This window comes from Epinephelus moara, chromosome 2 (assembly GCF_006386435.1).
Source record: "Epinephelus moara isolate mb chromosome 2, YSFRI_EMoa_1.0, whole genome shotgun sequence".
Classification (NCBI taxonomy): domain Eukaryota; kingdom Metazoa; phylum Chordata; class Actinopteri; order Perciformes; family Serranidae; genus Epinephelus; species Epinephelus moara.
The window spans coordinates 20,735,771-20,752,318 of NC_065507.1; the positions used below are offsets into that span (position 1 = coordinate 20,735,771).

General features: G+C 41.1%; 2 protein-coding genes across 3 annotated transcripts in view; both read left to right on the top strand.

Moving 5' to 3' along the window:
• Positions 1-16,548, top strand: part of med29 (mediator complex subunit 29) — an 86,328-nt gene that overhangs the window by 22,495 nt on the left and 47,285 nt on the right. The window lies entirely within an intron of this gene.
• Positions 1-16,548, top strand: part of sik2b (salt-inducible kinase 2b) — a 58,211-nt gene that overhangs the window by 20,156 nt on the left and 21,507 nt on the right. For both annotated transcript variants that reach the window (XM_050059280.1, XM_050059288.1), the window contains exon 4: positions 7,044-7,205. In XM_050059280.1, the coding sequence (XP_049915237.1) occupies positions 7,044-7,205 (162 nt within the window). The remainder of the gene's footprint in view (positions 1-7,043; positions 7,206-16,548) is intronic.

Sequence of the window (16,548 nt, forward strand, 5' to 3'; positions counted from 1 at the left end):
TATTTTCTTCACGGATGAGCACACGTTTGATAAAACGGAGTTTAATCTCTCGGCATCCATTTTCAAGCTCTCTGTGTGTTTGTTTCCTTGCGGACGAGAAAAGGGGGAGCGCACATTTCCGAGAAGGCGTGTCCTTTTCAAAAATGCAAGAGGCGTTGCTTTGTTGCAGGCCGTTATCGCGGGTCCCCAGACTATCAGAAGGCGGAGATCTCTGATTGTCTGGTGGCGAGACTAGAGGGAATTAAGCCACCTGGGTTGAAAGGCTAGCAGCTCAAGTGTGGTACAACTATAAGAAGTCTCTTTAAGCTGCTGGTTTGGGTGGAACATCACCTTCCCATAGTCAGGAGCAATTGCAAGCAGGATGCATGCACTGACAAAGCATATAATTGACTTATCTGCTTGGCTGATGTCAATGCCAGCAACAGGATAGTTTTAAGAGACAGCATCTTTAAGTCTCCACACTCAAAGGGCTCAAAAGACAATGTTAGAGTGCCTCCAAAACAATGGGCAGGTCCCAAAATGGAACTTAGGTTTACATACAGGCCACAGCCAGTGGGCTCCCTTCATAAACCTCAGTATCAGAGAGTATTGACCAACAGGTGCATTACCAAAGCGCACCTCGCAGGCTGAAATCACGGCGAAGTAAGCCATACCCTTGTCCAGTAAATCCTGGTGGAAGCATCACAGTCAATCATGATCAGTGATGGAACTCAGAAAAATTATGTCCCCTACCTTACACCATCTCTCAAACACGCACCACTTATTATCTTGTGATGAGGGCCAGTTGATAGCCTACTTGGCTGCTGCCTGCTTGCATACCTCATCCAGATAGACCTCATGGGTCCAGAGAAGGGCTCAGCCTCCCTGCTGATGGAGCTGCTGGGCTTATCCATGGGCTTCGCCACAGCATTGGAAAGGCAGGGATCAGCTTTCCCCTGCCTGGGCATGGCTGGGCATGCTTTACTCCCATACATGCGAGAGGATGGATGCAGAGCCGATGGGGGTCCTTCCCTGAGATGGTTAAACCACAAGCAGCTGGGCAAGGGCATGACCCAACATCCTTGAACTTACCATCAGCGTTTCCCTGAGAGGATACAGGTATAGCAAATGAAGAACCCTTGACAGCTAGACGTAGCTACGAACACACAAGCTCACCTTGACGTGTCGGAGACTACTTTGACGGTTATTGGTGAACAGTGAAGTTGAAAAAGTCAGGGCAGCTGAAGACCTTATAGGGATGGCACCAGTACCATTACCAATTCTGCTCATTGGTCTGATTCTCTGTTATTCCCTTCTTGATTCCTGATTAGTTTTCTGTGTGGGAAAAAAGAAGGCCTACACATTTTTTCAGCATCAATGCAACTATTATATTATCACTTCTACTGATCACACTGTAGCAACAGTCTGTCATCATATAAAATGGATGAAAAGAAAGGATGTTGGTAGCATTTATTTTCATTTAGCTTTTCTTAGTCAAAGAAAAAATCTGCTAAGCCTGCCTACGTGGTGCAAATATTACCATAACATAGGATGTTTGTATAACATAGGATGTAACAGACGTGCTGCTCAGTTGGGAAGTAATGGCACTTCTGCGTTTCGTGTTAAGATGCATGGCATTCCTTGAATATAAGCCCATGTTGCGCAGAAAGATGTTTCAGCACATTACTGGTGTTTCCACCCTTACTTGAAATGATCATTTTACAAATGCTACAAGCAGCACGGCTGTAGTCTTTCTTTGTGAAATGAAGCCACCCTTTGAATTGTCTCCTCATTTCGCCATGACTCCTTCTTGTTGCAAGTTTCCAGCAGTGTAGATGCTTGAGTTTGACGTCATGGTTTTGCAATGCGCAACTAACAGAAGAACATGCCCGCATCAATAAAAGGGATTGATCAGCTCAGAGGCATACCATTCCCATGGATTAGACAATTTTGAACGAGCTCTCGATTCCCATCTGTTGGACCTCAAGTGATCCTCACAAGGAAGAAAATGAGAATTCAGTATTTGGGGCCCTGACCCTGCCCTGACCAGAGGTTTGGCAAAATAACCCAAGAGTTGAATAGAGAGGGTATTAAAAGTTAGTGAAACGTAAAGGAGTAAGTCATGATCTTTGTTTTTTAAGGCAAAACAAATATGATTTATTTACTTGAAAACCTCTTGAATGAGTTCTTATCCCATGGAAGAAGAATTGACTGTCACATCCAGTAGCTGCAGCTGATCTTTGGCGGGTTATAACTTGGATGAAAGGGCAGTGCGCAGCTCCAGCTGGCTCCAGCCCAGTTTAACCCCTGAGGGTGTTTGTATTAAATCAGCACCAGCATCTATCAACACGCACATAGACGTGGCTTTAATGTGGCTGCCGTATTTAAGTGGTTTGGGTATCAGTTACTGATGTGGAAACAGAGTGTGTGTTTGCCCCCTGTCCTTTACACACACACTTACACCCACACACACACCAACTCCACATGCCTGCCTCACAGTGTTATCTGAAGTCCAGCCAGAGGTCTCGCCAACAAGCCAGTTTGTACCCATGATGTTTGTCCCCTCCAAACCTGAGCAGCTGTTAAGAGACTTCGGTCCTCGCCCAGCTCTCAGCAGAGGTGGAACACAGTGGTTGTTGAGCTGTTCCCTAATACCCCTATGATTCATACTTGTTCTGCTCGCTTTCCCAGAATGCCGCTGTGCATGCCTCACTGTGCTGAGGTCCTTGCCCTCGCCAACATTGTATCAGTGGATTACTCATTCCTCCACTGGGGCAACATACCGCATTGTGTGCATTTGTGTGTGTGTGGCTGCGCAGTGTTGATTGCTCAGACAGTAATGGCTTGTTTTTCAAGTGCTACTGTAGAACAAGCTGTGGTGACACAGTGCTGCTGTTCATACAGAATCAAGATTAGCTGTCGTGTTCAGCACTTGGTTTGTTGAGCGTTTCAGTGTTTACAAGGTTCATTTTATTATCAGTCAGTGTCTAAAGTCTTAAGTCCGTTTTTGTCTTTTTAGAGCTAAACCACAGACTGTATATTAAGATGGATGACGTGACAGCCCCCCAAAAGTGAAGCCAAAAGTTCTTAGTCGCCCCCTGGTGGCTGGCTGCAGTGTAGGTCACAAACCCCACCTACTCAGTGTTAGCGGAGACAAATAAAATACGCATCAAATGAATGTTTCCCCAAAATGGTTTCTCTCATTTTAGGTAGTTCTCATCACACTAATGTATGTTCAAGTGTTTCTCTGATATGTGGTTTTGATTAGTCATTGGATGCAGTAAAAGAAGGTGTGACATCATCAGTGACAGCTGTGACTGACTCACGATTGAATGGGACGGGTGGGAACATCTGTATCCTGAATATTTTGGTTTCATTTTTGCACAGTGGCAGGAAGTGGAGATGTGTTGTTTATCTTTATATACAGTCTTTAGATGAAAACAGTCATCAGCTGCCTGAAAATTAATCTGCAACTGTTTTGATAGTTGATCAATATGTTAAGCTTTCAAGCCAAAAAATGTCAAACATTTCTAGTTCTTGCACCTCAGAACTAAATATGTAATGATATACTTGGACTTTTATAAGAGTAATCTGAATATCATTGGGTTATAGACTGTTGGCGAGATCACATACACAATATTAATTTGTCAACTTCTACATTTTATAGGTCAAACAACTAATCAAGAATAGAATTTGCAGTTAAATTGATAATGAAAATATTCAGAAATTGCACCCCTAGATTACTTATTATATTCTGAGGGCAGGATTTTTCTTAAAAAACAAACCACAACAAAAAAGCATATATAGACTCACAAAAATATTACCTCACAATCACCACTTACGACCCACTAGCAGTGGTGTCTGTATCTGCTCTCCTCCTGTATTTTCTTATTTTCCTCTTATTTTGGTTTGTTCGGGACATTTCTGGGTATCAACCTTTGGGAAGTGGTGTGTATCCCCCAGCCAATAGCAGCGCAAAGTCGGGACTATTTATAAAAATGTAGCAACCAGTCGTCTCTCTCCTCTGCTCTGTGGATGCGAGCTGCAGGTCTTTGTGTCTGTTTCGCTCCATTTCCACCCAGCAGTACAGTTCAGTTCGGTACTAATGGAATGGTTTCATACCATCCCTATTTTTGGTCCACCCTATGTTGGGGTACCTAGCACACAGATCTGGTACTAAAAGGTGGAGCTGTGAACAAGCTGTAATGAATTGATCTTCAGGCGTTAAAAGATTGATTTCGACCAGATTATGTGAATAGCATATATTCAAATCCTCACATAGAGAAAAAAAAGGCATTGCAGAGCGTCGTTCCTGTGGGCTCCAGCCGCCTGAGCTTGCCCGACAATGACTAAATGCACAAACTGACTATTTTTAGATATCTCATCGATAGAGACACTCACTCCAGCCTATTTTATTCTGTTCTGAAAATGTCGGTGTGTAACTCCGTTCTGCGGACAATAAACGAGGTGAAGACTTCTCTCTGTGTCACCAGTGATGAGGAAATACAGTGAGCGCTGAACGGAGCAGTGAATGACAACAACTCCGCCCACATTTAAGGGTACTGTTTGCGGTGGAAATGCTAAACGGACCTAAGGTCCTAGGTACCATGTCTGAAGGGTTACTTTTGGTTCCGAAGGTACCATACCAAAAGTGTTTGGTGGAAACGGAGCTCTAGATCCAGGGCAAGGTTGAGCCACACAAACACAAGCATGCACTTTTGCCGAATTTATACACAATCTGGCAATGCGGCATCTTCCTACAGGGTTTTGCGGAAGTGTGGGTGTGTTTATTTGTGCTTCAGAATGTAATGACTGTGAAACAATCAGAAAATAAGGTTTTATTTCTCTGATTCACTGATTTGTTCTTGTCAGTGCTGCACCCTCAGTTCATTCACCCTCTAGCTGGCTTGATCACCGCTGCTCTCTTAGTCTTGTCGAACCGAGGAGAAGAGGCAAAGTTTGAATGTTGTGTTTCTAAAAACAAAGTGACAAATCCTGCATAGTATGCCTTTAAAACTCCATATGCAAGTGTCATAATGTTTTGGTCAGATCAGATGTGGTTGAACAGGCTATGTTTAAATCATTCAAGTTTGTACAGTTTGTTGCTGTTTGACTGCAAGGTTAAAAGATTGACCACTTAAGAGACGGAGGCGGATCAAGAGAGGGAGAGGTTTGATCTCAGAGCGGTTATTACTTTAGAGTCCTGTTCCTCTCACAGGTGCATATTTGGACGTCCTCGACACATTCCCCTCCCCAGTGTGTTTTTTGATTAGCAGCATTGCATGAAAGCTGCCCTGGTCACTGAGAGGCCTCCTCTACGGAATTTGCTAGCCACTATCTAATCAGGTTTTCTCACTCTGTCAGATGTTAGCTATTTATCAACCACGCTGCTGACGACAGAGCAGCATCATCTCCCTGAAGCTTAATAGTGCAGCTTATGGCCTTCAGTCATTTTTATTGTGCAGTCTTTGTCCCAATATACAGCTGACCCTTTGGTCAACTCTGAGTTGAGACAATACAGAGTTGTTAAGATGAGGTGTTCACAATGTGATGCTTGTCGCTGGCCCTAGGATACACACTGCTCTACTTTAAATATCTCATGTTTAGTTGATGGCACGTTTTTGATGTTAATGGGCTGTGAAATCGGCTTAGTGTGACTTCTCTGTGCATCGTGACAGAGGCCTGGTTTTTGATAGTCTGACTGCGATGTTATCTTTACATAAATGTGTGTGCACACCAGGGAAATCACAGCAATATTACTTGTGTAAGAAAAAAAGAAAAAGATATAAGGTATTTCTAACAAATGTGAGCAGGAAGCGAAAAGTTGTTTTTAATATATTGAGCAAACTAAGCTGCAGCTTCCTGTCTGCTTTGTGGTTACAAAAAAATGCCCTTTTATGAGACTGACCTCGTAGGTCTTCAAATAATTGCGCTCCTTACATTTTGCACACCCTGTTTACTCGTATATGAAGTTTTGTTGGCTTGGTTTGTTGTGGTTGTTGTGCATTGTCGTCAGGTTTGGTCGGTGGTCTGTATCCATGCCAGCTGGAAGGAAAGCCAACACAGAGTGTCCTATCTTGTTTGCCACAGAGTGTGAATTGAAGAGCTAGCGAGCTATCTGGACAGAGAGGTGTGAAGAGGAACCCTGCCGACAGCAACAAACACCACGCTTTCCAAAGTTCACAGGGCTGCAAAAAATCATGCGTCCTGTAGAACAGTCTGTCAGCCAACTTTGTGAAAATTAGTGAACGCAGAGTGTGAAAGGTTAGAAAAACAAGGAGGGCCGTGTGAGAGCAGACAATGAGAAAAAGGTCAGTGATCTGGATGCTTGGAGAAAGAGGACAGTAAAATTTATGACTTTGGCCCCCCGGAGACTTTGGTTTCATGTGTCTTTCTAAACAACCACAAACTCAGTCTGTCTTGATGCTCTGTGCACAGCTTGTCCTCAGCAGATAAACAGATAAATCAGATGTTTTTGTTTCTCATTGGGTAAGAATCCAGGTTTATATTTACACTGGCATCTTGATTTTCCCCACTAATTGTCAAGTGTGTTTGTATGTCTGTGTGTGCACTGCAATCATACACTGACTACCTCCCACTGACCTCCCAACTCACACCCTGTTCCAGCTTGTACTTATGTGGACATTCATGTAGCAGAAGACCAGTTCTCAGAAATCTAATCCTCCCCTCTCCTCCTCCGACTATGACAACACAGCTTCTCCGCTGTCAACCACTGCTTACTCACACATGCACACGCATGGAGTTATATTAGGGGTTTACAAAGAAAAATTACATCGTACATCTCACACTGAATCACTTTACAAAGCATGCAGTAATGTAGAGCAGCTGTAAACTACTGTTGGCACCCGGCCTGCACCTCATCAAAAGTAAATTATCCTTTCAACACAACCACCATCACTTAGTGGAATGAAAAACCTTAATTTCAACTGTGCGAAGTGACACATTATACTGTGTTGGAAAGGCCCAGAGAGTCATGTTATATAAGTCAGTGTTAAATATTACATTTACATCTAACATGACACATCTTGTTTCTCTCTCTGCAGACTACCTGGCAAAGCACGGCCGTCTCAGTGAGCTAGAGGCCAGGAGGAAGTTCTGGCAGATCCTGTCGGCGGTGGAGTATTGTCACAACCGCAACATCGTCCACAGGGACCTGAAGGCGGAGAATCTGCTCCTGGATGGCCACATGAACATCAAGATTGCAGGTATTGTAACAACATAGTGCAGGAGAACCCATAAACTCATTTGTGGATGAGAAATGCAGGACGTCTGCAAGGAATTATTTAGTTTGATCCATTGCCTGCCATGATCTCAGTGCCGGCGTAGCTCAGAAATGTCTTAACTACCTGCCCGGGCCGTTTGCACAGTGTTGAGAAGTGGTCTGGGTTGCTCGCAAGATAGCTGTTAGCTGAAAGATGCCAGGACAGACTTCTTAAAATCTCACTAACGGTCCAAAGGCTTGTGTCACCTTCTCCAAACTTATGATCAGGGGTGATCAAACATCCCTCCCTGGTGACTCCTAGCTTTAAATCGAGGGGGTAACAATAAAGATAGAAGACAAAAGGTGGAACCGACCCAGAGGCAGAGATTTGAGACTAAGCTGGAGGTCTGTAGTACAAGCTTCAAAGTGTGATTATTAAGGAACTGGCATTTAGAGCTAGCCAGTGAGAATGTCACCCCACTGCTGTTTTCCTGAGTGGAGGAGGGGAAGACTGGGATGGAAAGAGTTTGGGTCTAATTGGAGGAGGAGAGGAGGTGATAAATTGGATTGGCTACTTTGGAGACAGAGTAGCGGGTGAGAGGATGAAGGGAGAATGATAAGGAGTGGTGCATAGCAGGGTGGCAGGGCTGCAGCTGTGACAATGCTCTGGAAGAGGCAGAGGTTTATCTTAGGCTTTACTCAGAGCTGATGCTAGAATCCATGTAAGGTGAGCTGATCACATGAGGAGACTAAAATACAGGTGTGAAAAGATACCTTTGACACTGAATATGAATGTGTGCTATAGGAAAAATGCCCTCTTGCTGTCAAAGGAATTCATGTCATGGCATAGTAGATGAGCATCTCAGTTAAAGGAAAAATGAAACTGAGAAAAGCTGATTTTTCACATTAACACGGACCTGGTTAAAAATCGGCAAAGTGTCCCTTTAAGCTTCGTGCTTTTATTGCTTCTTAAAGGTAAAATCAAATAAGGACAAATTAGACAGACCTATACAATAAGTAATAAAGAACCAAATGTTTCACTTGCCTCATTACTTGCATCATCCTGTCCACCGTTTCTCAGAAGGGTCCGAGATGATAAGCTGGTGATGTTATTACCCCAGCAGTAATTTTCATAAACATGTCTGACTCACAGGCGATTGTCCGCACAGAAGATTAGATTTGAAGCAGGAAAACAATGAACAGAACATTACAGTACCTGGCTTGTGATTAGAGAAAACGTCTTTGGGGAGGACATCAGCAGCAGGGTACATTTTGTACTCTTACCCACAACACGCTCTGGCAAGTTTGGTAAATGGTACATTGAGTATAGATTTGTACAGTTCATGAGAGAGAAAGTCCTCACCTCACCTTACTGCATCAGTAACACTGGTGTCAATTAACATCAGCCATCCGTTCAACCTTTGTGTTAATGCTGAGCTTGAGCTGCTTCTAATGATTATTTACATTATCAATTAATCTGTTGATTATTTCAGACCTTAAAGGTGCCCTGTATTTGAAACCTGTATTTTTTACATTCATGTTTACCAGCAAGAGATCTTTATTACCCTTGCTGGAGCATTTCTGTATATCTTGGCCCATTGCCGCTGTCTGTAAGATCAGTGTAATAGAATGTAATAGCTGGCAGGAATGTTTATCATGTTACCTGATATATGCATGTGCGTATATGCCACCCCTCATGCACCACTGGTGCTTAAAAAAAAAAAAAAAAGATCTGCAGGTTATCTTCAAATGCAAGTGGGTGTAGGGCTGCACCTAACAGATGAAATGAATTAATTGTACAATTCTATCTTTTAGTCTATGAAATGTCAGAAAAACATCCTCAGATTGCTTGTTTGTTGGTTGATATCTCCTTTGTGTTCGACTCTCTGTACATTATCTGTGCATTTTATGTGTATTAAGTGCAAATTAATTTAGTGAAATTCACCATCTAAGCACTGTAGAAAATAAAACAATGAAGGCCTTAAAGTGATGTTTAAAAACTGCTTCAGAAACCTTTTAGAAATGCCCGAAGACTCACCTTTAGTCTGTGTCCTTGCTTTTATTGAATCTCACTGAAATCTTTATTTGTTTAAATGTTCTAACTGATTATGCAACCCTGTACTTAATAAAAACATAATGAAATGATTTGCAAATCCTTTTGGACCTATATTGAACAGAATACAGTACAGCGACAAGTTACTTAATGTTCAAACTGATACATTTTATTGTTTTTGTAAATGCACACTCATTCTGAATTTGATTCCTGCAACACGTTCCAGTCGGGACAGGAGCATGTTCACCACTGTGTGACATCACCTTTTCTTTTGACAACACTCAGTAAGCGTTTGGGAACTGAGGACACTAACTGTTGAAGTTTTGTAAAATGAAATTCCTTCCTCTTCTGGCTTGATGTACGACTTAAGCTTCTTAACCGACTGACGTATTTTGGACTTCATATTGCGCGTTCACTAGGTGACAGGTCTGGGCCGCAGGCAGGCCGGTAGAGTATTTACATTCTTTTACAACAAAGCCATGCTGTTGTAACACAGAATGTGTCTCATTGTCTTGCTGGAAAAAAAGCAGAGACATCCTTGATAAAGACATTTGGAGCACATATTGCTCCAAAACCTGTATGTACCTTTTAGCCTTCATGGTGCCTTCAAAGATGTGTAAGTTACCCATGATGCCATGGGTGCTAACACACCTCCAAACCATCACAAATGCTGGCTTTTAAACTTTGCGCTGATAGCAATCTAGATGGTCCTTTTCCTCTTTAGCCCAGAGGGCACGACGTCCATGATTTACAAAAGCAAATCAAAATGTGGACTCGTCAGCCCACAGCAACCTTTTCCACTTTGTGTCAGCCTATCCCAGATTAGCTCAGGCACAGAGAAATCGGTGGTGTTTCTGGATATTGTTGATATATGGCTTTCACTTTGCATTATAGAGTCCTAACTTACATTTGTAGATGCAGCAACGATCTCTGTTTACTGACAGCGGTTTTCCACAGTGTGCCTATGTCGTAATATCCTTTTATGCAATCATATTGGTTTTCAATGCAGTGCTGCCTGAAGGAACAAAGGTCACAGGCATTCAATATTGGTTTTCAGGCTTGCCCCTTAGGTGCAGAGATTCCCCAGATCCTATGAATCCTTTGATGATATTACGGATTGTAGATGTGAAATCTCTAAATTTACTCCAATTGTGCATTGTGAGATTTTGTTCTTAAACTGTTTGTAGACACAGTTTTACACAAAATGGTGAACGTCGCCTTTCGATGATGCCGCAGTAATGATACTACCACCTGTGACCAATAACCTGTTTACCTGTGGAATATTCCAGGTGTTTTTGAGCATTACTCAACTTTCATTTTGTCCGTCCTATCCCAGCTTTTTTGGAACGTGTTACAGACATCAAATTCAGAATAAGTGTATAATTTCCCAAAAAACAATAAAGTTTCTCAGTTTGAACATTAAATATCTTGTCTTTGTGCTGTATACAATTGAATATAGGCCCAACAGGATTTGCAAATCATTTCATTTTGTTTTTTATTTACACAGTGTCCCTTTTTTGGAACTAGGGTTGTAAATGTTTGTGTGTATATATGTATCTGGGCTCATTTTGCAGAGATGCAAGATTAGATGTGCAGTTGTTAAACCATTGTAGAGATGCACAGATCCAGCTTTTTCAGTTTCGATACCGATCCCGATGCTGTGGCTTTGAGTATCAGCCGATACCCGATACCGATCTGATACCATGGTTGACCTAAAAAGCTATATACCTTACATGTAGAACAGAAAAGACCAGAGGCATCAGGCATTGATGACTACACAGTTCTTTCCTAAGATAAAATGAAACAAGATGAAACCGATTAATGCAATGATGAACTATTTATTTTTAACAAAAATAAACAATTGCGCAACAGCAGTTGAAATAGTGTGAAATACCTCCACACAGCAGTTTCTCTTCCTTCGCTCCATGATGTATGACGTAGCTCATGTCGCAATAGATTTAAAGGGTAAGGATCGCCTCAGGTATGGGTTGCATTTTCCGATACCCGATCCATCTATTTTGATGATATCGGGGCCGATATTGATCCAGATATCGGATTGGTGCATCCCTACACCATTGTAGTTTAAAATATGCTTCAGGGGAGTATATAGAATTTTAAAATATAAATATGCTACCACAAACACATGGTGAACCTGGAGCCTTTGTGTCCACTGTGGGTCTAGTGCCCTTGGGCAGATGCTCATTGGTCTTGTTGGTAATCCAGCCTTGTTGACCAACTGTCCAAGATCTAAAGATATTCAATTTACAATAAGATAAAATGGTTAAAGGCAGGAAATCGTCACATTTGTGAAGCCAGCACCAGTAAATGTTTGGCATTTTTGCTTGCTGAATGACTTTAACAGCTAATTGGAAGAAAGACAGAGCACCTATGCCTCTGGGTTTTTCCTGCAGTCCAGTGATGTCTTCCTGCTTTCTAAAGGCCACTTCTGGTCAGTCTGTATGAAGCTTAACCAGGCAGCAGTCAGTCAAAGAAAGGTCATGTTCATGGTGGCTGCAGAGGAGAGGGAGAGTGGCAGCGGGGGGGTGCCCTTCATGTTCTCACTTCAAACAGCCCCATTACGTTCGAGTTGACAGATTGAAGGGGAGGGAAGGAGAGGAGGAGAAATAACAAAAAACAAAGGCGAGTTGCTGGATCAGAGGAGGAGAGGAGGCAGTTTTTGTGGCTCCACAGGAAAATAGATGTCCCATGATTTGGGTTGTGTTGAGTTTTTATGGTAAAAAAAAAAAAGCAAAAATGGTTGAGGAGAACCTATTTCAAAAACAAAATCTGATATGTCATTATATATTGTCTTACCTCAAACTTAAACTGTATATTCAGTAAGTATTACTTGAGTTTTTCAAGGTTGAAACATCCATCTAGAGTGATGTCATTGGAAGTGCACCAAACCCTGAAGCAATTCGTGCTCAACTAAATGATGCAAAAGTTCAGACAGTCTCCAGATCAAGGACACCTGTTGGGAAAACAGTTTCTAATTACGTGTTGTCGACACAATAGATTCTACAATAACAGAAACAAATGAGAAACACAAGGGTTGGACAGCGTGACAGTAAACAATACTGGGAAACAATAGATAAGACGTGTGCTGGTTGGTGCGTTATTTGATTTACAGGATTTTTGCAACAAACTTGATATGTCAGTATTCAGCTTATTGAATTACCCCTGAACAAATGTTCTCCTTGAGCTTCAGAGTTTTCATTCATTCTTGACCTTGAAAACACAGTTAACAGAACAATCTCACCTCGAGCTTTTCATCAGATAACAACAGGGTTCCTGCAGATCCGTGAAAAGTCTTCAAGAAAATAAGGCCATTATTGGTGTTAAAATGTTGTAAATCAAGATTTCAAATGTATTTAAAATGCTAAGACATGAGCTGTATAAATTACAAGGCAATGCATACGAGGCTTGGTGTATGTTATGCAAAAAGCTTTTTTCAAACTTGGTATGATGGGATCCCACATGCAAAGTGAGGTAAAACAAAACCACCAAGAAAATTTCCAACAAATTTACAAGCTGTGTTCTACCCTCGTCTACACTACGAGACAAAAAAGGAATGTTATATGTTACAACAAACATTTCGGCAAAATTTTCCCTAACCCTAAAAAATTAATGTTGGTTAATGGTTGTGGGTTTTTTTCCCTTCAGTTTTATTTACTGTAAAATTGGTCTTAAATTTAATTCCCAGTGGTGTTTTAAAAGTCTTAAATCTAACCCTGTACATATACTTGGTTCTCATTTTTCCATGATAGCGCTGTCATCTGTTTTGCCAGTAACAAACAGATCTAAAAAGATTTTCTCTTTCTTCCCTACGTTATGGTCTTTTGGATACAACCTAATAAGAAAATCTGGAGCTTCATAGTTAATTATTATGAATTAGTATTGATACACTCTCTTCCATCATATATTTTAACTTTTTAATCTTACTACATTCTTAGACGCAATGGAAAAAATATCCCCTTAAATTGTCCACATTTAAAACCTAAATCTGGAATATTCTGGATATCCTGTACCAGTTGTTTTCCACTCCTAGCAAGCATTATAACCAAAATTTACAGAAGTTAAAAAAGAAACCACCCACTGTGGGCTCATGTGACGATGATGTTATAATGGTAAATTAAGTGCAAAAGAAACAAACAAAGAGGAGTCCTCAAGCCACCAAAATAACTACCAATAGCCATTATAAGCTATGAATAGCCAGAATACCATACCTGAATTACACTTTTCATGTGTAAAAGTTAAATAGTCTGACTTTAATCAGTGAATTGTCCTTTATCATAAGAGTAGAAGAGGCCGAGTTTTGGCAACCTGAGGCATGCAAGGAGAAAGACAAGGAAGGAGAAAGTTTTTAGGTGATAACAAGTGTGAGAGAAGAAACGAGACAAGGAGAGTAAATCACAGCAGTGCATCCTGAGCTGCAGCCATAACTATATCAATGCTCTCACCTTATGAGAAATGACACAGTAATATTTGTGACTACTGGATGCTGTCCTCTTACTGCAGTGTGATGATATCACTCATACACTTGTCATATCCACACACACAGCTCTATAAGCCGTTAGAGTGTATTCCAGTGCGACATGTTTAGGCTAATATTATGCTAAATACTTTTGTGTGCGACACACACACTCCCCCACCCCGCCCTTCCTGTTGAGCTGTGAGTGCTGTTAGTCGCCTGCAGCGTGCTGGAGCGTTTGACGTCAACCAGTCTGCTCAGTATTCAGCTCCATGAAATGGGTCACAGCTTCTGACGATAAACCAACTGCACTGCTCGGCTCTGCTCTGCCTGCATCTCACATCTCACCTTCACAGCAGCATCAGACAGTAAACATACTTGTAATATACCCCACCGGGGCGCTCCGCTTTACCCTCCACTTAATGTCAGCCACACCTGCTGCTAACTGCACTGCAGTAATTAAATGGATTGAATACACACACTCACATACATGGTGTCAAACCTGCCATTTCCTTGTCAGCTGGAGTTTGCACCAATCTCTCAGACCTGAGTCCTACATGCGTTTTTCCAGTGAACTAGCAGGAACTTGTTGTGCTGCATTAACTGACCAGTGTTTCTGTTGTTTTGTCCACAATTGTTTTTGTTTGGTAGACTAAATTACAGAAACACTTCTCTGTATAACGCAGTGTAATTCAACTGCAGACTCCAAAATGACCATAAAGTGTACTCAGCACAGTTTCTAAAACCGTTTCAACAAACATGGAACATTATGACTTTCACTGAGGGAGGGTTTATTATAACTGTGTATTAGACTGCATCATTATTTAGCATTAGCAAGAATTAATCTTTGGGTTTTGGTCTGGTCGGGCTTTGTTCTCCAGACAAACACGAAATGTATCTTTTCCTGATAGGACCCCTTTTCTATCATTGAGTAGACTGACGACCCCTGACAGTGACATTTTATGAATATTTCATATAATATTAAATGCATAACAATAACAGTACAGAACAACAGATAAACTGTAAAACTAACCCAAACAGTGAATGCAATAACTGTAGGACTGTGAATATTGCATCAAGGATGAATTTTCTTGATATTTTCAGAAATGTTTTATGCAATTCTGTCTGTATTATGTATTTTTTTCTTTTTTAAGAATCATTCATACTTAGCCTGTTGGGAGCGGGGAGCAACATCACCTATCCTGTGCTACTTTTAGACACCTTTCACTAGAATTTAAACCCTTGAACCCCTTTGAAAACATGGGAAAAAAGGCAATGAGCAACTTTGTAATAAAAAATAAAAAAAATTACAAAAATATTTTTTTTAAACTGGGGGAAAAGTTAGGAAAAAATACATTTCTAATAATTATTATTATTATCACATATTTAAAATTATGGCGAAGAATTATTAGACTTTTTGAGCACCTTTTCCAGGTCATATCCCTGTTTGTGTTTAACTTTCCTTTTCTTTTTCCTTTTAACTCTTGTTTTTAATTTTCCCTTTTTACTAATTTCATACAGTGTTTTGTGTCATTTCTTTTTTTGTTGTTGATTGCCTTCTTCCCATGTTGTTGAAAGAAATCAAGCCAACTTGTTCAGGTTTCAAAGTGTCAATAGGCTCCTTTTTCGACCAATTGAGTGTTTTCTTCTCCTTGATGCTGGACCATTGTTCTATTAGCTCTTTGGATGTTTTAACTGTGTACTTTTCTGACACAGGATGAAGCTCTTCAGCAGAGAGTGAAGGCTCTTTGGCTGTAGCTCGTGTTCAGGTCTTCACCCTGTCCTTATCCTGTGAGATTTTTTTTTATAGAAGTCTTTATCTTTAATAATAATCTTAACTGTGAAAATACCAATTTCACAGAAAAAAAAATGAAATGCTGAGATGTGGGCCTACTGCATATTTTTGGAAAAAGTTTTCTTACACACCTCACAATCAGGAGGGCTTTGTACCCCCCTGTGAAGCTTTTGCAACCCCCAGGTTGGGAACCAGTGCTCTAAGAAGTTTAAGGACATATTCATATAAGGACTGCACAGCTTTTGTGGCTGCTAAACCTGCACAAATAAGACAAAAAGAAACTGTGTAATTCTCAAAGCACCCACAAAAGGTGAAATGCAAAATAGTGTCTTGGTGCTCCTGTTACCTGTATTTACATGTATTTAGTTTAGGTAATATGCATACATTCTGCATAAAATTCGCCCCTTTCTTGGCAAATGAGCTTCATTGCACAACCGGTCAAATGCACAAAAATCAGTGCTAATAGTCACACACAGTTACATTGAAATTACTAGCATCTTTAGAGAGTTGGTGGTAACTGAAGCTCCTTTATAAGGGTTGTCAAACCCAGACGTTCAAGTACACATGGCAGCAATGGTTGTCGTCAAGCAAAGGCGTCGTCCTGCCAGGCATGCCTCTGCACCTCCTCAGTCAGGAGTTTAGCCTGTAGGTCTGAAATTTTTATTTTCGTTTTCTCTCTGCTGTTATTCTGCCTTGTGTATTCTTGGCACAAAGGCACATTTATATTTTGACACATGGATAATTACAAAGAGTTGCAAAATGGTGGAATTGCACTTAGCTGCAAAACTTTATGGGTGTGTAATATCACGAGCGCAATATCTTTTGTGAATCTGACCCTGAGAAGGGGCAGATAGCAGCTGCAAGTGATGCACATTTTACAAAAGCTAATATAAAGCTAATTTATCGTCATACGATAGCTGATGGGTTTCAAGATTGCATTTCAGCCGCTTCGTTCCACCTCTCTGCATGCACTGTTTACCGTCATTCAAACGTGACTGGTTGACACTACTAGGACTAAAAACAAACTA